Source organism: Rhipicephalus microplus, chromosome 8, assembly GCF_043290135.1.
Source record: "Rhipicephalus microplus isolate Deutch F79 chromosome 8, USDA_Rmic, whole genome shotgun sequence".
In the NCBI taxonomy this organism is placed as follows: domain Eukaryota; kingdom Metazoa; phylum Arthropoda; class Arachnida; order Ixodida; family Ixodidae; genus Rhipicephalus; species Rhipicephalus microplus.
This window is the reverse complement of record NC_134707.1, coordinates 47,372,209-47,392,833: the sequence shown is the minus strand read 5'-3', so window position 1 is coordinate 47,392,833 and position 20,625 is coordinate 47,372,209. Positions and strand designations below refer to the sequence as shown.

The window sequence follows — 20,625 nt, the reverse complement described above, 5'->3', positions numbered from 1 at the left end:
CCTATCACCGATTTTCTTGCGCATAATGTCAAATAAATGTTTTGTTCACTCTCTCCAGACGCAAGACTATCCTCTTTCGGTGGCATTTGACCAAGCAGATCCGGGGCCAATTTTTTGTCTTCTTTTTGGTAGAGAAACAAAATCATTCTCAACTGTTCTATCTAAAAGAAATACGCAAGGAAGACAGTTATAGCAGTATTATCTTAGTTCATTTTGCATACAAATGTGGGAAACGTAATAAAGAGAACCTTTTAATGCTGCGTTCTGAATGAAGGCTCACAGTACTTGTGTGCTCGAATTGAATAATTGATCGAGCATTTCACCGTGGCTGCTTGAGTCTATTCGGTCACGAAATGTACTGCTTCTCTGTTTGATGACGGGCACCTTGTAAAGAGGAAAACATTGCTGAGAGGCATGCCAATTTTATGGAAAAAATCTCAATTAGAGCGTTCAGTGTGAATTTGGTGAACTGCCATTGAAGACGTGAACAACTTATCCACATTTTATGGACGTAGGCACGTCTAGAGATGTATGAACAAGGAGTCTGACAAGACTGATTACGCTTAATAGGCTTCAATCTTGTATCTGTGAATGAAGCGAATCTGTGTGCTCAGACATCTGTGGCAACTGTTTGGTTTTCTACACGTACATGAAGGCGCATTTTGTTTTCGCTTGCTTAGCGGGCACACGACAACACTTGAATGAGGCTCGCCTCTTCTAATTAGACAGGCTTACCTCTGAATAAAACGTATATGGACAACTGGAGAAAAAAACATAGCAAAACGTGATGTGTATTGCTTTAGCTCGGTCCACATTTGGAACTTTTGAAGATGAGTTATTGTAAGGAAGGAAGAGGCCAATGACATTTTCTAAAGCTGTGAAGTGTCCCTGGACCAATCTGAGTAAATTTCCAGAGAACACGTTTTTTGAAATTTGCTTTTCTAGATCTTGATGTGTAATAACAGAAAATAGTTTTCTACTAGATGGGCCTCAGTGCAGCTTTCGAGCTTAGTATTCTTGACTCCACCTTTAAGTCAGCACGTGGAAAGGAAGTATACTTCACATTCCTCGCTTTTATTTATTTTATCTTTCTTTTGCATATACTTCCATCAAAGAAGATTCAGTGTATTCGATTTCTCATGCTCCTTAGGCGTTCATGTTTATGAGGCTTTAAGAAAATGTTATGCTGTGCGTGTGCATGAAAGGAAAGTGCTAATGAGTGCAATTATTTGATCTAAAATAGGCAACAAAGTACGAGCTCTTTTGTTTTTGTTATTATACGATCTTCCGGCTATTTGTTTGATGGTACTCAGAAGTGGTACTGGTCATCACCTTTTACTACACCAAAACGGCCACTTTAGTGAAGGTGTTCCTATCTTGATTAGATTGTCCTCACGTCACATGGTTAATGTTAGAGATTTGGGCCCTGTTTAGTTGCGTGGCATTCACCTATAACGCATGTTTCAGGGAATTCTGTTCATTTAATCAGGTGGGCTTGGCTTGATTCTTTGGTGCTACTGACTTGAATGTTTCGTTTTGTAGTGTTGACTTCAAGGCATTCCTTTGTGTAGTGTTTGTGGGATGCTTGGTGGGTTCCGAGATTTGGCTAGGTATGCTTGGTTTGGGGGGCATTCCTGACGGGGCCGGTTTTTCGGGTAGGGTGGATGGTGCGTTCGCTGAATTTGAGGTTTTGTGTTGACATCCTCGTTTTCTATCACGAAGTAGTTCCAACTCTTTTTCGCTTGGCTGCTGTCCTTGGGCACGTGGGCGTTTTTTCAATTCTAAAAAAGAACAGCAAGAATCATATAAGAATGTAAGATCACATTGTTATCGCAATGTATATACGACCTTGTAGTATTGATTGTTTTATGACATTCCACTACTTTTATACGTACCAGGACCGAAATATTATGTTGGCGCCTAACGACAATTTCCTTTCACTCGCTTCTACAAACATTCTTTTGCGATTCTCACGAATACAGTGTACGTTATCATGGTGCACACCGAAACACTGCAGATACACCTGGAAATGTTCAATTTCGCTGTAAATCAGCCCTTCTACAAGCAGCCATATGATTAAAGTACATCCTCTCCCACCCCCTTAAAAAAAAAACTTTTATTCACAAAAAGAACTTCCTTGAGCCTCTCGTTTTACCCCGCGGAATCGAGTAGGTTTGGAATAATAATGAAATATGCACTTGTCTCTACATTCCCTTTTTTTTCTCATTAGTTATTCAGAAAAATGTTTATTTTTTGCTCGGCCGCGCTCGTTTGAACCGACATGACATCGTTAACTGTTGGTAAGTCTACAGAAATGTTTGCGTCTGGTGTGCATCGAAACGTGCAAGCGAATTTTCTAGTGAGTTACAAATATCAATACACATTTTTTCCGAATTCAACAGTCAATCATGTCCCCAAATCAAGATCACACTGAAATAAAGAAAAAACACATAGACGAGACGGGAACTCATCTGTGTTTATTCGTGAGGAATACAGCCCAGTGTCAATGCACTTCTTGCTAAAGCTAATAAACATTTTAACACCAACTAAACTGACTGTTCATACAGACACACAGTCAAACAGCGAGTACTACTGAATATTTTGTCGTACGCGAAAATTTTTTTGATGCAACAAATCAATATATGCAGCTATCGACGGTGCGTCGCACAAGTGGCTGTTTGTATGACTGCTCTCTGATGATCAATTATGTGTCCTTCATGCACAAGTAGGCAGTGAGCAGTTGCTTGCATATCGCTTCGATCATTCACCACACTTCATTCAGTATTTCGCAATGCTGTACTTTTTTGTTATGCATGCCTTCATGTTTCGACGTCGTCACCGGTACGTAAGGGATTAAGCACGATGTTGAATCCGTAGGAGTGTAATCGCGCCGCGCCCCGAATAAATCGAATCTTTCTCGCTTCTTTTAGAAAAAGGCCGATAGTAAAATAAGTAAGAAATCAACATAGGAAAAAAGGAGACAAAGAAAGAAATTACGTCGGAAACACATACTGCAACCTTCGATTGCCCAGGTTTTCCCAAAAGAAGGGCTCCCGAAATGCTTCTGATAAAAGAAATTTCCCCGCTTCGTCAGTAGAATTATAAGATAACCTGTTTCTTTCGATTAAACTGTAAAGTTGTATTGGTAACGAAGCCTTCATTTAAAAGAGTTATTTTTCTTTTATACGTTCTGGCTGTATCATTGCGTCTAGTTCTGAAATATGATATACTTATTTTGTTGAACCCCTTTAACTTGTAACATTCAGCCGGGATCTTCGGAAGTGAATAGTAAATTGTGAACAAATTCATTCTCTGAAGACGGAAGACCAGAGAAAGTATTTAGCATTCGAAACAAAAGTTATTTATAATTTCCTATCAATATGCATACGAAAACAATTTCTTAAAAGAATAAAATTCGATTAACTTACCGTAACATTTTCGTGAAGAAAAATCGTATGCGAATATTCTGTACATGTCGTAGCGACATCCAGTGTAAACAAGTAGCCGTCGCGTCTTCCCTCGAGAACTCTTCTCGAAAACAAGCCAGACCTCTTGGCAGCATGCACCATGCATAAGCCAGTACTTGCAGCCCCTGCGCCATGGCTTCCATTTTCTTTTGGAGAACCACGGTTTCCCCAGTTTTTTCGGCTTCTGGGTTGTTACTGAAACTGCAATTGGAAAACAGGCTCTAGCACAACACGCACACACTCTAAACGATAGTTATATTTATCTGTAACTGCATCACCTTCTCCTTCAAGACTATTTCAGGAAACACCTCACTTTCTAAAGTCGACCATTGTTGGGTGTACGACGACAATACACGTAAATATGAGCAAAGTTATTAGGAACGAATGAGGGAAGAGGAAAGAGAGCCAAAGATCTTAACCAGTCTAGGGGGACTGATACGCTACGCATGGGAAAAGAGTGCGGTAGTGTAAAGATAGAGAAAGGGAGAGAGAAGAGAGATCATGCACGCAGATTGATTGATTGATTTGTGGCGTTTAACCTCCCAAAACCACCTTTGATTAGGAGAGACGCCGTAGTGGAGGGCTCCGGAAATTTTGACCACCTGGGGTTCTTTAACGTGCACCCAAATCTGAGTACACGGGCCTACAACATTTCCGTCTCCATCTGAAATGCAGCCGCCGCAGCCGGGAATCGAACCCGCGACCTGCGGGTCAGCAGCCGAGTACCTTAGCCACTAGACCACCACGGCGGGGCTATCATGCACGCAGTCACGCTTCACAGTGATCATAACGCGTTAAGGCAATATTGGCTGGTGCAAGTCTGTTGCACATCTGTAGCTAATAGGTTCTTGTTTATACATGTAAAATAAACGTTTCCTCGGGTTAGTTCGTTATTTAATTCACAACTTTCGGCTTCCTTCCTTAAATTATGTTGTGCTTTACAGGCATCTTACAGGAACAATGTCGCAAAACACAGGGCTCCGCAAGGCTACATCGAAAGAGCACCACTAATGTACCTTCCTTACCCATCAGTGAAAACAGTAATACGGAAAAAGTGTGACCAGCTTGTTTCGGAACTATGCCACTTAGCCCATTCACATTTATTCGAAAAATTCGAAGACTATTTACAAGTATATATGGACGCTACTGTATGCAGAAATGGCGTGATCACTTCTGCAGCTTTCTTCTGCCCTTCAAACGCTATCAGGTGGTTGTTCGAAATACCGCACCCCTCCTCGTCAGTGGCAGTCAAGCTTTCAACGATTGATATGGTCTTTCAGTACAACCCTCCGCGGTGGTCTAGTGGCTAAGGTACTCGGCTGCTGACGCGCAGGTCGCGGGATCAAATGCCGGCTGCGGCGGTTGCATTTCTGATGGAGGCAGAAATGTTGTAGGCCCGTGTGGTCAGATTTGGGTGCACGTTAAAGAACCCCAGGTGGCCGAAATTTCCGCAGCCCTCCACTACGGCGTCTCTCATAATCTTATGGTGGCTTTGGGACGTTGAACCTCACAAATCAATCAATCAATCGTATTTAGGTACGTGCAAGATGGGTCACCAGCATCGAAGGTTGCTATCCTTACCGACTCTCATGCTGCCCACAGCCGAATCATTTGCAAGGAGACCAGCATTCCTAGTTTACGCACAATAATATAATTCGCCAACATTAATCTCTCACGTGAGGTATGCCTAGCTGCACAGTATAGGTGCCTCCGCATCTGGGCATTGCGGGCAACGAAGAAGTGGGTCACCTTGCTTTGTCGTGCTACCACGATGAATGTGACTGTACGGGAATGCAACGTACGATGGGCAACGCTCGTCTGCTCATACATCGACACCTCCTAAAGCAGCACCCAGACCGACGTCTAGGAAACGCATCATTCCCTCGCCGTGTTCGTGGCCTCGGCTTGCCTTGTCGTCCAAGAGGGCTGTTATGTAAACGAACTAGCGCTGATGTATTATTTATTGTACTTTTTCCGACGTATGTAACACCCTAGCCCATGTATGTTTCTGTATTTTTCTCGTGTTGAGTTACATGTCATGTAAATTACGTACTTTAGCGCATGTATTTTTCTTTCTTGTGTTTAGTTATGCATTAAGCAAATTATGTACTAATGTATTCCCACCCCTTATGTAATACCCATTTTAAGGGGTCTTTGAGGTAATAAAATGAAATGAAATGAAATGAGGAGTTGGCTCTGTGCTGGTGTGCAAATGATTACATCGAAAAGGGCGTGTTGACAGTTCATTGTGCGCTGCTTGTGGCTCCTGAGAAACATTTTAGCAGCTCATAGTGCACTGTCCTGCATTTTCTGTGCAGCGGACTTTGCTGATTAAGGAATCTAAACTCCAGGGGCTCAAATGCAGGCCCTAACGATTACCTGTCCCCAGAGATACTGCTTCCGTAAGCGAACAGGCCCATCGTGCTATACTTTGTTTTATGGACCAAACAGACCTGGTCACTTGTTTCAAGTCGAACTTTTTTACTTATGCTTGTCTAAGTCTTCGTCATTATTTCTTTTTTGCTTCCCTCTCCTCTTTCTCTCTTCTGTTTCTTTTTTCCTCCCGAAAAAGTGAGCAGCCGTTGTGCCCCTCCTGGTAGCACTTGCCAGCTTGCTCTCTCTCTCTTTCCTCTGTGTCCTTTTGTATCCGTGTATCCGAATCAATTAAATATAGAAGTACAAGGCTAACTCAATATTTGAGGAACACATTATTATTATCATCACAGTTAAGTCATCAGAGAGAGAGAGAGAGAATAAACTTTATTGGGTTCCAGCATGCGGGATTCCCTCCGGCCGCGCAGGGCGTGGGGTTCACCCTATCTCACGTTACACTAGAAGTCCTAATGTCACGCGGGCCTAGACCTCAAGGCCTTCGTGCCCCGTCGCCGCTCGGGTTACTGAGGGTGTCCCCCTTTCGCCTTTGCAGCGCCAGTGCGACCTCGAGCTGCCGGACGGCCCTTCGCTGGTCTTCTGGGTCCGTAGACCCCACACGTCATCAGAGGTGGTACACGTGTAAGGCTTGAATATCGCGCCAATACTTGCGCTATTGAAAGCGCGTAAGACGTGCTGGACTCACCAGTCATTCTTGTTATGGTAATATAAGCACATACTACTTATGAACGTTATTTTGCCTCGATATTTGAAGTGTGTACCTCCATTGGAACAGAGGAGAAGATTGTTCCGCCTACAAAACAATAAACCTTAGCAGACTCAGTCAATATGTTTGACTTCATGGCAAATTAGTAGCCAGACCTGAAGGCCGGGTTACGAACTAAATATTTTCTTTTTTATTTGTTCATTTTTAAAATATACAAACATCTCTTGACCACCGCTTCAGCATGAGGTTTACATTTGGTATTTTGACAAATGTAGTAAAATACGGGTCAACCATTTTTTTTCGGTGTCCTTTTAAGTTGCCATTTCTAATGACTTTTTCTATTCATTAACCGAACCTTTACCTAGCCACATAAATAAATATAGGATATACAAAAAAAACGCAATAAATTTGCAAAAGTACAATGCACTGAGCGATCTGCCTGAACCAAGCTTCTCAATAAAAGAAACGGAAAATAAACGAAAGGAAGCTCATCAGACTGTGTCTTGCGAGGTTCTTCTGATGATTCACAGGTGTTACCAAGCGTGAAAGAGGACATGTAAGGTATGTGGGGTGTAACGTCCCAAAACCACCTTTGATTATGAGAGACGCCGTGGTGAAGGGCTCCGGAAATTTCGACCACCTGGGGTTCTTAAACGTGCACCCAAACCTGAGCACACGGGCCTACAACATTTCCGCCTCCATCGGAAATGCAGCCGCCGCAGCCGGGATTTGAACCCGCGACCTGCGGGTCAGTAGCCGAGTACCTTAACCACTAGACCACCGCGGCGGGGCAAGCGGACATGTAAGGAAAGCTGTTTCAGCCCCACTGTCATTGTAGGAATTATGCGTCCGAATGCACGCAGCTTACCCTAAGGTGTTCCTTCTTTTTTAACTTGGCATGCCCAGCTTCAGTTCCCTACGACATCTAGAGTAGCTTCAGCTGCACCAACGTGCTCGGCTATTTCTGGACCTAACTGTTTACTTTTTAAGCGTAAAGCATTTTTTTATCTCCTCCAACTACTTTGGTGTCTTTCTACGTATCCATCCAACTAGCTATCTAGCCACTTACGCCTGGTGCTCTCGTTATCACCCTCTTTACCTGAACTGATAATAAATATGTACAGAAGGGAAGGATGGTTTGACAAATATGACGCGCTGGTCAAGACACGAATAATACAGAGATCCCGTCACTTACTTCGTCGAACACTTCCCGCCAGACGATAGCACATGCCCACGGGTAGGTATGGGCCACTGGTGACTGACGCTTGGTATCTGCCCAGAAACGATTAGAACAGGCTAGGGCAATTTTAACGCGTGGCCATTAACAAAACCTGATATCGGCAGCATTGACCCGGCGAATGCAAAGAATAAATGTAAGGGTCCTAGCAGGAATCGAACATGAGTACACTGTGTGGCGATCAACTGTTCTACCACAGAGCCATGCCAGGACTAAGAAATACTTTCTAATTTACTCTTATGTTTGTGAAACCTTCATTGTGGTTGCAGTGTTTGTTATCCAATTTTATAAAGATTACATACATACTTCTATAGTGTAAAGGCGTCACGTCAAGTGAACGTTATTGGTAGTGGAGTGCCAACATGCAGCTAATTTATGTAGCAGCGTCCAGGGCTATCAGCTCTCCGAGCACCAGCACTTCGAATCAGCGTATCGCTTCTGGTTTTGCTTATACTAATGTTACTCGTCGCATTGTCGCGCAAGTGCAAACAACTGGTTATGTAAACATCTGCAACTTATCAACAAAAGTCCATGCGTGCAAGATTTGTGCATATCCTTAGCGTCATTTCATCCCATGTCGCTCAATAGAAAAATTGCAACACGTGCACCTTCTCTCCGCTTGCTCCGCATAACGTCGATCTCCAAGGTACGTGGGACCTGCCGAACTTTTTACTTTTAGTGAACCGATAGCAGAGTTGTGAGACTGACGCCATTTTCAAGGCACGTATTGGTTTTTCTAACGAACGCGCCTACACTGCCCACCGTGAGGGACATGACAGGTCAAGCCAACACGTGAGACACTATATCATGGCATATATGCGCATTTAAAAAAATGTTGGAAATGAAGATTTGATTGAGTGATTGATTGATTGATACGGAGAAGCCACTGCGTTTAACGGTATATATAAATGACTAACAAAAAAGAATAACATGGCTGATCCTTCTGTCATAGGAATCTGTATTGCACAAAACTGAGACCTGTCTTCGCAGAGATGTTGAGGCATTTATTGTGCATTGTTTGCCAAAAGCGTGAAGAAACGAGTGCTATACAACAACAAATGGTCAGCAAGCACCGCGCACCTCTTAAACCCGGGCCCCTTGTTGACAACACACAGGGCCTCATGACCAGCGCTACGCCAACAGACGAGAAAGCAGGCCTAAGAACAGTTTGGTTGCTAAAACTCTTGAATACGTATCTCTATAGGCACGTTAATGAACTCCCCATAGTCTAAATTAATTCAGATTATACCAATTACAACCGTAACTGTCAGGATGACATTGCTGACTTGGAGATTAAAGTTCGAGGAATGATTTTTATATGGCAGATTGAAGTCGGGACCTCGTTGTGTGACGATCAGGTATTTTCATCTCTCGGCCCACAACTGTGGATGAAATGCTCTCTTGCTTACCCACAGGACGTGAGATTGGATCCCGGCTGTGGCGGGATCCGAATTCGATAGGGGCGAAAATGCTGTAGGTCTATGCGCTCAGATTTGGGTGCTCGTAAAGAACCCTGGGTGGTCAAAATTTTCGAAGCCCTTTATTACGGTGTCTCTCATAATCCAACGGGGATTTTGGGACGTTAAACACCACATATTCAATAAATCAGTTTATTCCTCTCAATTCACTGCGTCTTCACCGAATCCGTGCGCCATGAAACCATTTTTCATTTCAAGTGCCTGAATATTTGGCTACAGCCTCCATATCATTAGGAGAAGCAGGTGCAGATCGCATTATCCCATTTGAAGAATACATTTCATAACCTTCTAACAAGCACTTCAGAATGAAGCACTCAGCGACTTATATAAATGTAGCAACGATGGTTATAGAAATGACTTTGTTAGTACATAATATTTTTTTCGAATGAAGCCGGGAAATTATAGTTTGCACTGTAGCGGAAAAACTTTTTCTTTAACCAGCCCATCACTGTCGTCATAAGAGAGATACTCAAAATTTTCTATGAAGTATGACTTTTGAGAACCGAGCAAGTTGCTGCATAATTATTTTGAGAATTTAGGGTTTTTCGCATCCATCTATCGTCCTAATATATTCTTGAATGTCAACCACAGAGTCCATTACAGCTAAAGGCGAACGATGAACTGAAGTTTTCATGAAAGACTAACTTGGAAAAGTGGCATTGACAGTGGTGTCACATACAACGCCATCGTGTTTGGCATGCGACTGACAGCATGTTTGCGCATCTTCTGCCTTGTGTGCTATGTTTCTCTCTCTTTCGTGTCGTTGTATGATGAGCTGAGCTACATGAAAAGAGTTGCTCAGATAGAACCATTGCCAGCCAGGTGTGTCAGTTTAACCCCGCCAGTGAAACACCCCCATCACCACCATCTTCAGTCTCCCCTTCCCGTTCCCACGTGCAGGATGGCAAACCAGCTTTCCTTGGCTGGTTAACCTCTCTGGCTATCTTTCTCTTCATTTTCTCTTCTTTAAGATTGATCACAAATTCAAAGCAAGAAAAACAAGTCTCTGTGAATGCATTGGGTGTTTTTTCCTCTTTATGTTTTCTATAGTTTGAATGCGCTGAGAAGTCGCAATTGACATTCTAAAAACATTTTTGACATGCCATCATAGCTCAGGGGGGACATGTGTTAGGCTTTGCATATTTTATTCATTTATTTTTTTTTCGCAGAACTGTACAACTGTGTAAAAATGTGAAGTGAGTGAACTTACCCGTATTGCAGTTGAGAAAGCAAGTATCAAACGTGTCAAACCTGTTGAGGCAATCATAACAAACAAAACCTTTTTCGCACTCATTCGTTTCATTGTTATAACTCCAGCTTAACAAAATTGTTTCGCAGTTCTCCACTGTTGCCTCTGTCAGGCACTTCTTGTATGTTGCTTGGGTACCTGGAAAACACGCGTTTGTGTAATAGTTAGAAGGGTTTGGGTCATTTTTTTTTACCACGTATACTTCAAAAACTAAATTCCTTAATATTGTCATGTGCGTCCCGCGAAAAAGACGAAGGCGACAGTGCATACGCGCCGAACTCAACAACTAGAAAAACGAGGAACTCTCTGGCGTATGGTAAATAAAAAGACTGACCCGCTGCTATTATCTCAGCGTTTTCAAATACGACCTCTGTCTTCACGTCGCGACACTGGTGGAGGTGCTGAGGCCTGCAACCTGATGCAGCAAAGCGTTGTTCGGGACCGTACAACCAGTCCGGTGCCTCAACATCTTGTTACTATTCCAGTACACTGATTCAGCCGGCACCTACTAGGCCTAAGTCCAGAACTCTTGACTGCATCTGCTCGTACCAATATGGCAGCCCCTTCAATGTCTGCGAATCTTCCTCCGGCCCAGACGACTTATCCTCACCAGGTAACTTTTGAGACTCCTCGTGTTTCCGAAGTCTTCCGTAGAGAACCGTATGAAGATGTCGAGGACTGGCTCGACCAGTTCGAGCAGACCACTGTGGTGAATCGTTGGAGCGTGCAAGAGAAACTTGGCCGTGCCTACTTCGCAATAGAAAATAGCGTTCGCACATGATACGAGAACAGGGAGCCTACTTTTCAAACCTATGGGACAATTTCCGCCAAAAACTTCTCGAGACGTTCCCGAATGTGGGCTGATGGGATCTTGCACAACAAATGAGTGAAGTTTACGTGCAGAAGGTGAACGAAAACGTCGCCATGTTCGCTGAGAAAATGGCCCGTCTATTTCGCCGCGCTCACCCTGACATGCCCGAGGTGAGGAAAGTTCGTCATCTGATGCGGGTAGTTAAGAAACCGCTTTTCGCCGGTCTTGTACGAAATCCAATAGCAGTGAATGAATTTATAAAAGAGACGACTGTCCTTGAGCGGGCGCTCCGGCAACGCTGCCGCCACTTTGACCGCCTGCCCGACCAAACGCCTGTTGGTGCCACCGCTCAAAACGCTGCCATTTTCGAAAGCTTTTTACGACAAATGATTAGGCAAATTCTTCGGGAAGAGCTGCGAGCCCTCGGCCTCCCGTCTACTGAGCCTCCAGTTGCTTCTGCTGCGGAAATCGTGCGCCACGAACTATGCCAAGCCTTTCCATCACCGGTGCCACCACCTGAACCACGTCCATTGACCTATGCCCATACCGTCCGCCGTCATCCGCCTGTCCCACAAGAAGCACCCTTTCAGCCATGGCCCGTTACCTTGCCTAGGTGGCAGCGGGAACCTGTGCGGTGACCACCAGTACGCCCGACCGGCTTGTGGTGCACTGCCGACTGTTGACCCATTTGTTTGAACTGCGGCGAATCGGGCCACATCTCGCGCTACTGCTGTCATCGAGAAGCCTGGTTTGGAAACTTTTCTTGTCCCACTTCATTTTATTTTCAAGACCCTCGTTACTATGGTGCTGATCACCAGCCGACCAACCAAGCGTCGCCACCAAGTCGTCGTTGGTGGTCTCCCTCACCTGCACGAGGTCAGACTTAACCGAATCGCCAAAGCTACGCTGACGCCTTCAGAAACCACTCCCCAAGCCCGTGCCAGTGAAACTAACTGCCGAGACCTCCGGGGCAAGGTTGCCAATTGCCGAGATGCCGAAAAGACCCCCTTACCTTTACACAAAGACGACGTGACGCTGGTGATGACGGAGACGATGACAACCACGAATACCAATGCCGATGAATTTGTACATGCCTACCTTAGCGTTATTATAGACGGACACTACGTAACAGCACTGGTTGACACTGGTGCTGATTTCTCTATTATGAGACAAGAGCTCGCCGATGGCCTTAAGAAGGTCAAGACACCATGGAGTGGGCCGAGCATAAGGTGTGCTGGTGGACAGCTAATGATGCCACTGGTACATGCATCGCTCGGCTCGTGATTGGTGATTCGAGCTTCGTCGCCACTTTTGTCATTTTACCGAACTGTTGTAAAGAGCTGATTTTGGGTATGAATTTTTTACGAGAGTCAGTGCTCCCATCAACATTTCAGAACGTATCGTCACCTTTTCCGCCCATCCTTACGTCGACGCCACCACTGAAGAACAAACGCAACGTTTACGTGTAGCCGATGATGTGATGCTGCTGCCGAGATCTTGCTGCCTTGTGTCGGTGTTGTGTGAACGGCCGTGCCGTAATGAGGTGATAGCGGAGCGAATAGACACGCGATTGCTTACGCAAGGTGTTTCAATAGCGAGAGGTGTTCTGGCACTAACTGATGGGCGGGCAGAAGGGCTCCTCACCAACTTCCACAACGAGCGTCATCACATCCAGAAGGGCACCATAGTTGCCCACTACGACGACGTGGACCGAGCCAGAGATTGCTTCGCTTTGCAGCCGGACGACGCCACCGTCCCAGCCTCGACACCTTTGTCTGTCAACATTCGTTCTACCCTGTCACCCTCGGAAAAACAATGCCTACTATAGAGCTGATACACCAGTTCGAAAATTGTTTTTCGTGCACGTTGAAAGTCAAGCAAACACCACTAACCCGGCACCGAATAATCGTTGAAGAAAATACATGAACGATCCGACAAAACCCATACCATGTGGCTCCGAAGAACGTGAGGAGACCCAAAAGCAAGTTCAGAAGATGCTCCAAGATGACGTAATACAGCCTTTCAAAAGTCCCTGGGCATCCCCCGTGGTATTGGCTAAAAAGAAAGACGGCAGTTTGCGTTTCTGCATAGATTACCGCAATTTAAATCAAGTCACGAAGAAAGACGTCTACCCACTGTCACGCATAGATGACTCTCTTGATCGGCTGCGTAATGCACGCTATTTGTCATCGATGGACCTTCGAAGTGGCTATTGGCAAATAAAGGTCGACGAGAGAGACCGTGAGAAAACTGCCTTTGTGATGCCCGACGGTCTTTATGAACTTAAAGTGCTTCCATTCGGTTTATGCTCAGCGCCAGTCACTTTTCAGTGTTTAATGGACACTGTGCTATCAGGAATTAGGTGGCAGACATGCACGGCCTATCTAGACGACGCCATTGTCTTCTCAGCTACATTCGAGGAACACATAAGTCGATTATTAGCAGTTCTACAAGCTATACGTTCGGCTGGCCTCACTTTAAAACCAAATAAGTGCCATTTTGGCTTTAGTGAACTTTGCTTCTTAGCCCACGTGGTCAGCCACAAAGGTGTTCGACCTGACGCGGGCAAATTCGACGCTGTCGCAAAGTTTCCCACACCGCATGACAAAAGAGCAGTGAGACACTTCTTAGCCCTCTGCGCTTATTATTGACGATTCATCGCCAACTTTCCGTCTATTGCGGCGCCTTTGACGCGGATCACACGAGAGGATGTCCCCTTTCTTTGGGGCGAAAAGGAACAATCTGCTTTCAACGAACTACGCCAACGTCTCCAAACACCACCGGTTCTTGCGCACTTTGACTAGGAAGTGCCAACAGCACTTAACACTGACGCAAACAATGTAGGCCTGGGGGCCGTACTGATACAATGGCAAAATAACTCCGAGCAAGTGATGTCATCAACATCATTTTCTAAAAGTGATAGCCTATGCCAGTAGAGCTCTCTCTCGCACGGAAAAAAACTACTCGACTTCCGAGAAAGAGTGCCTCGCCGTGGTCTGGGTGGTTCTCAAATTTCGACCGTATCTGTGCGGCTGCTCATTCAAGGTTGTCAGCGACCACCACTCGCTCTGCTGGCTCGCTAACTTGTAAGACCCATCCGGCCATTTAGCACGCTGGAGCCTTCATCTTCAATAGTTTGATATGACCATAACTTATAAATCAGGGAAGAAGCACACCGACGCAGACTGTCTCTCGCGGTCACCCGTCGAGCCTGCCGCTATTAGTGACGAGTCTATGAACGCCGCATCTTTGGGAGTCATCAACGCGCCCACTATTTCACAACAGCAGCACAGTGACCCTGACCTGCTTCCGCGTATCGACTTCTTAGAAGGACAACGTGAAGACGTTCCGCGAGTTTTTGCGAGAGGACTGCCATCTTTTTGTTTATGGAACGACGTTCTATACAAGAAAAACGCTTGTCCCACCAGCAGCCCATACTTGCTCGTCGCCTCTGCATCACTGCAAAAAGAAATTCTGGAAGCCTGTCATGATGAAGTAACCTCCGGTCATCTCGGCTATACTCGAACAATGTCGCGTCTGCAAAACAGTTACTACTGGCCGAACTTACCTGCTGCTGTAAAACATCACGTCCAAACCTGTGCCAACTATCAAAAACGCAAAGCAATCCCCGGCCGGACCGCAGACTTATTACATTTCGTCTAAGTACCAGCAAAGCCATTCGCCCAAATCAAAATGGACTTCCTGGGCCCATTCCCAACTTCTACCACAGCGAACAGATGGATCGTTGTCACCTCCGATTACTTGTCTCGCTACACAGAAACTAAAGCCATGCCGAGGGCCACTGCAGCAGAAGCGGCTCATTTCTTTATAGAAAACGTCGTCCTTCGACATGGTGCTCAACAGTTCTCATCACGGATAGAGGAACTGCGTTCATGACAGAACTTTTAGAGCCGGTTTTCAGGCTCAGCGCTACAGCTCACCAGAGAACAACGGCGTACCATCCACAAACGAACAGACTAACAGAGCGGCTTACTAAGGCCCTCGCAGACATGCTCTGCATGTATGTCGCCACAGAACACAACAACTGGGATGAAATGGGATGCGACCTTCGCCTATAATACCGCCCGGCAGGAAACTACCGGAATGACGCTGTTTAGTTTAATACACGGGCGCAAAGTCAATACAACGTTGGACGCTATGCCGCCGCACGAGTGTGACGACACTCATGCTGACGCCGAAAAATTTGGTCAGCGTGCCGAAGAAGCCCGACAGCTAACCCGCGTGCGCATTTGTCACCAGCAACACAAAGATACGAAACAGTGCGACTTACGACATAAATTGGTAACCTTCACACCAGGCGACAAGGTATGGGTCTGGATCCTAATACGTCGACGCTGACTTTCAGAGAAGCTATTACGACGATACTTCGGCCCATATCGAGTCACCCGACGATTGAACGACATCAACTACGAAGTTATTCCCGACGGCGATTGCAGTTCTAGTCGTGGAAACCACTCACCCGAGATCGTGCATGTCATCCGGATGAAACCCTGCTTGTCCAACTAACTCTCGTTTGTCCTTTGGGTTCCGGTGCATATGTGCGTTTTTTTTTAAGTAGAGCGCCTTGGCTGCGCATCGGGACGATGCAATTTTTGGAGAAGGCAAATGTCACGTGCGTCCTGCGAGAAAGACGAAGGCGACTGTGCATATGCGCATTTGGACGCTTTTATGCAGAACGCAACAACGAGAAGCACGAGGAACTCTCTGGCGCACGGAAAATAAAAAGGCCAACCCGCTGCTGATTTCTCAGCGTTTTCAAATACGACCTCTGTCTTCACGTCACGACAATATCAACGTGTCGGTTTTAAAAAATGCATATAATATAAATAACACTGGAAAATCAAATGTGAGGTTTTGCGCTCCGTAAGAAAGCTGTTAAAAGGGAGGCTCAGTGATTCCCTTGCCGTTATGGGAGGCTGGGATTTTTGGGCAGGCACTCGATGGATCTTCAAAGTAACAGCCTTCTCGTCATGCACGGTGAGAAAGGATGTCATCATTCATAATGAAGCGTTGACATCATGCCTCTTCTTTTTGTCTCCTTCTTTATTTCCTTGTTAGCTTGAAATCACTCTTCATCTTTGCGTCTCTTTCCAACTCATTTTTATATTACAATACGCATGGCTTTGCTGTGCTTAATTGCCCCTCTCATTTTTTTCTCGTGTTCAGATCTCTCATTTTTTCATCTCCCTTGCTTTACAGCAATAAATGTGGCTATGACATTATGATTTTGCTTGGGCGACGTCAATCAATACTATGCTATGTGTTACCCATCTCCTTTTTGAAGTCCTTACCTGATATCACAGCTCTCACCCTACTAGCCTCTGTGGACCCCATGGTAGACCTAGGCTACACATGGCCGTTTTGTACATGGCTATCTTTTAGATAGATGCCAAGATGGCGTAGTGGCTAGAGTATCAGCCTCGCGTGCAAGAGGTCGGTGGTTCGTGGTTCGAATCCCGGTGCTGCAGAATTCCCCATTGGATTTTAATAAATATCTGCATGACGATGAAATTACACTAACAGGTCTGGGGTGTGGTCTTACTGCTATCCCCGGTAACGCACTCCCTCACCAGAGGATTGGACACCCCGGTAAACTATCTGGCCACTACCTCCACGACCTCCCACATGGATATCCTCGCTCGTGAGTTCCCAGCGGCTGCGAAGCATTTGACCATGGACGTGGTCAGGTCTGCGATGCAGCAAAGGGTGCTAAGAATAGCTGGGTATGGACAGGCCGCCATTGGAATATGAGTTTAGTATTGTTTAACGCTAGGACCTTATCTAGTGAGGTATGTTTAGCTCTGCTAATCAAGTATTTCGAGGGTGTTAAATGAAATGTAACAGGGTTCAATGAAGTTCGAAGGACAGATGAGGCATACACAGCGCTATAGAATGGGCTGTTCTCTTGCTATCGTTGCTTGGCTGACAGGAGAAAACCGGAATTCAAGTTCTTTATCCACATAAATATAGCTGGTAACATTAAGGATTCCGTAATACAGTAATACTGAAAGGGTGGTAGGTATCGTAAGGAAACTCAAGACAGATACAAGATGAAGGCTATACAGACCTACGTGCCTACATTCAGCCATGACGTTAGTAGAAACTTTCTATGAAGATCTAATATTGGCAATGAGTAACGTACAAGCACAGTACACTATACTGATGGGGGATTTTAATACCAAGGTAGGGAAGAAGCATGCTGGAGATGAGGTAGTAGAAGATTATCACATGGGTACAGAAGAGTTTATGCAAATTCAGCAGAACGAAATAATTCACGGATATTGAATACCTTCTACCAAAAACGAGTGAAACATAAGTGGACAAGAAGAGTCCCTTAGGAAAGTAAGAAATAGATAGATTTTATGATGAGTGCACACAAAGGCACTGCGCACAATGTGGAAGTGCCCAACAAGGTGCGATGATGTGACCATAAAATGGTAAAGTCTCGAATTCACCCACACTTTAGGAAGCAATGACAGAAACCACTCAGTAAGCTACCACTGAAAGGGAAATTACATAGATTCAGAATCTCGCTTCAGAACACATACTCGGCTCTCATTTAAGAAACTGCCTTTAACGTTGACGGAAAGAGTTATAATCTGAAGAGTATCGTTAAGGAGTGTGAAGTTGGAGGTATGGTAGTTGGACAGGACACTAGGAATCTGTCCCACGATACGAAGAACCTCATTCAGCAAAGTCAAAGCATGAAAGTCTCGACCACACAGACAAAATAGAGCTGGCAGATCTTTCGAAGTTTATAATAAGTGTAAGGTATTCGATGTGAGATGGTGTAATATTGAGGAAATTGAACAGGCTATAAAGAACAAAGGAAGTGGCAAATCGGTGAAGAGGAAACTTGGGTTGCGCAAAAAACAGATATATGCACAATTGGACAAGGCAGGCAAAGAAACTACCAGAATGGGTAGGAGAGTCAGAGTAACGAAAAAGGTTTGCGGAGCTCACTACCGCTAAAACGCTGCTGGTGAGTTGTCTATAACGCTTGTTTCACTTTACTCAAGGTGAAATAAGCGTCTAGAATTGATATTCAATAAATATAAAAGCTGCCTCTTACCTTTCGTCAAGCTGCTCGCAAGATGCAATGGAACGAAATGGGTGCCTAAGAGGAAACATAATGCAAGTGCGTAGCACATGTCGGCTGGCAATAAGGCTGACGAAACAAGATAATAGTTGTTCGAAAGCAACGTGCTTTGTTTCTCACAAAATTTAGCAGAACACAAAATAGCAAGAAACCAGCAAGTTCAAGTTCAGCCCCGATCTTGCGGTGCTCTAAAGACCGTGTTATTGGGAAGCTAGAAAAGCACGTTGAAAATAGCAGGTTGCAATACACGGGCCTACTAGAGCGCGTGAAGTGCCACCCCATTGTATTATGACCACTCTGCTGAGCAGTTGTTCGGGCCTTTGAACATTTGTGTTAGCTTAAACGGCAGGCGATTACTTTTACAATTTTTTAAAGTTACTTTGTGTGACACAACGACAACACAAAAGGTACTGTACACACATGTGTGGGTGCACGTATGTGCCGCATTCTCCCTCCTTTTAAAGGGACAGCGTTATAGAGCTTGTGTTGAAAAAATTCCGCCGTCGGCGTCGGCACCGTTGGTTGTGAGTGAAAAATCAACCGTGAGCGAAAAATCGAAAAAAAGCGAATAAAACAAAGAAAAAAATGTTCGGTCCTATTGAGGGGATCAAACCAGGGACGTTCGCCTGGCATGCTAATGTCCTACAACAAAGCTACGATGTTCAGTGCATTTCTTTGAAAAAAAAAACACTACAAAAGTGCCATGTAGTGGAAGCAGCCTCCTTAACGCATTTTGTTCAACAGTTGTTACGAAGAAAACGAGCCCATTCGGCGATTTGTAGGCACATTTGGGAGGCTGTCAAACTACGTCGAAAAAAGCCGGGATAGTGCAGCCATCACCGTAAAAAACACACAGGAACTTTCAAACAACTATAGGAATGAGCAACTATGTCCATCTAGCGGAAAACATATAATGCCTTTTCAAAGGCGTTGACCAAGCAAACAGTAAACGCTAGATGACGTGCTGCTTTCTGTGAGACATTGTGAGACTCTTTATGGTCTCCGATATGGTGAGTGCGGGGCATGTATTTTGACAACCATGCGACTCTTGCTTCAAATCAAAAACCTGTATGTACCATTCGCGCGCGCGCGCGCGCGCGCGTGTGTGTGTGTGTGTGTGTGTGTGTGTGTGTGTGTGTGTGTGTGTGTGTGTGTGTGTGTGTGTGTGTGTGTGTGTGTGTGTGTGTGTGTGTGTGTGTGCCTTTTGTGAGACACTGTGAAAAACGTGTCTCGACTACAGCAGAGCACCGTTATAGAAGAGGGAAGTGGCCACACTGCACAGTCACTGCATTACCATAGATACGTCGCGCTTGTGCGTGTGCGCGTTTGTGTGTGTGTTTGTGTGTGCGTGTTTCTAACAAAAATAATAATACGTATGCACTTAGCGATTGAAGGGCGCACTAGGGGTCGAATTTTGCTATTGCGTTCAACTCCTAAAGGCGAAACTTCAAGGTCCCCCATCCGACAATTTTTGCGTTTGTAGGTGTCACTGGCGCACCTAGATGCTTCATGTAAAGAGAAAAAAAAGAGTAGAAAACTCTTTATTGAAAACTAGTGTAATTAGGTAGCATATTTTCGCCATATGGAGAGGATAGGTGAGAAAAAGGCCTTCGAAAATGGAGACAGCGATATAGGAAAAAAAAGAAAAAAACTCAAAAAAACTCAAACCTGGTATTATGCAGTATATACTGTTATTATTATGTACAAATACCTTTGGCAAGTGATTCATGTTTCGGCATCATTGTTATTATTTTCGAATGTCGCAACAATAACTCATCCCTTTTCCCTGAGAAAACGAAGGCGCCTGAAAAGCGTACGATTGTGCGATGTGCTCAGACCCCCCCCCCCCCCCCCCCCAAAAAAAACGAACGCCCGAGTTTGTGGCGTTCGTCTGGTATGCGTAACTGCCACGCTTCTTGCAGAGCTCATTATTGGTTCATCGCCACGATAACCTTGCGGGCTTTGATGCCAGATGAATCATGGGAGGGGGGTAGACAGGATATGATTTGGGAAGGCTGTCCTCATTTCTTTCGATACATTTCTGCAGGTGGTTTGCGAATAAGTAACTATACCCTGAATGGTGCGAGAGTTGCCAGTGTTCATTTATTGGTGTGAAGCTGCTTGTGTAAAGCTTACGAAAAACTAAAAAGGCCTAGGCCATCAGTA

The 20,625-nt window shown here is 45.0% G+C and overlaps 1 protein-coding gene across 3 annotated transcripts; it reads right to left on the bottom strand.

Annotated features, from left to right (window-relative positions):
* Window positions 1-1,461: 1,461 nt before the first annotated feature.
* LOC119164433 (uncharacterized) lies at window positions 1,462-18,749 on the bottom strand. 3 transcript variants are annotated; one of them, XM_075871735.1, is made up of 5 exons: window positions 18,433-18,749; window positions 15,820-15,979; window positions 10,490-10,666; window positions 3,429-3,668; window positions 1,462-1,781 (listed from the first exon to the last, which is right to left on the bottom strand). In XM_075871735.1, exons 2-5 carry the CDS (start codon window positions 15,836-15,838, stop codon window positions 1,486-1,488), a joined length of 732 nt encoding a protein of 243 aa, XP_075727850.1. In that variant the 5' UTR covers window positions 15,839-15,979; window positions 18,433-18,749; the 3' UTR covers window positions 1,462-1,485. The 3 variants fall into 3 exon arrangements, 2 of the variants coding, with proteins under 2 accessions (XP_075727850.1, XP_037272518.2); XR_012885595.1 differs by lacking the exons at window positions 15,820-15,979; window positions 18,433-18,749 and adding an exon at window positions 13,287-13,396; XM_037416621.2 differs by lacking the exon at window positions 15,820-15,979 and having other exon boundaries at window positions 18,433-18,748.
* Between the last annotated feature and the right edge of the window lie 1,876 nt (window positions 18,750-20,625).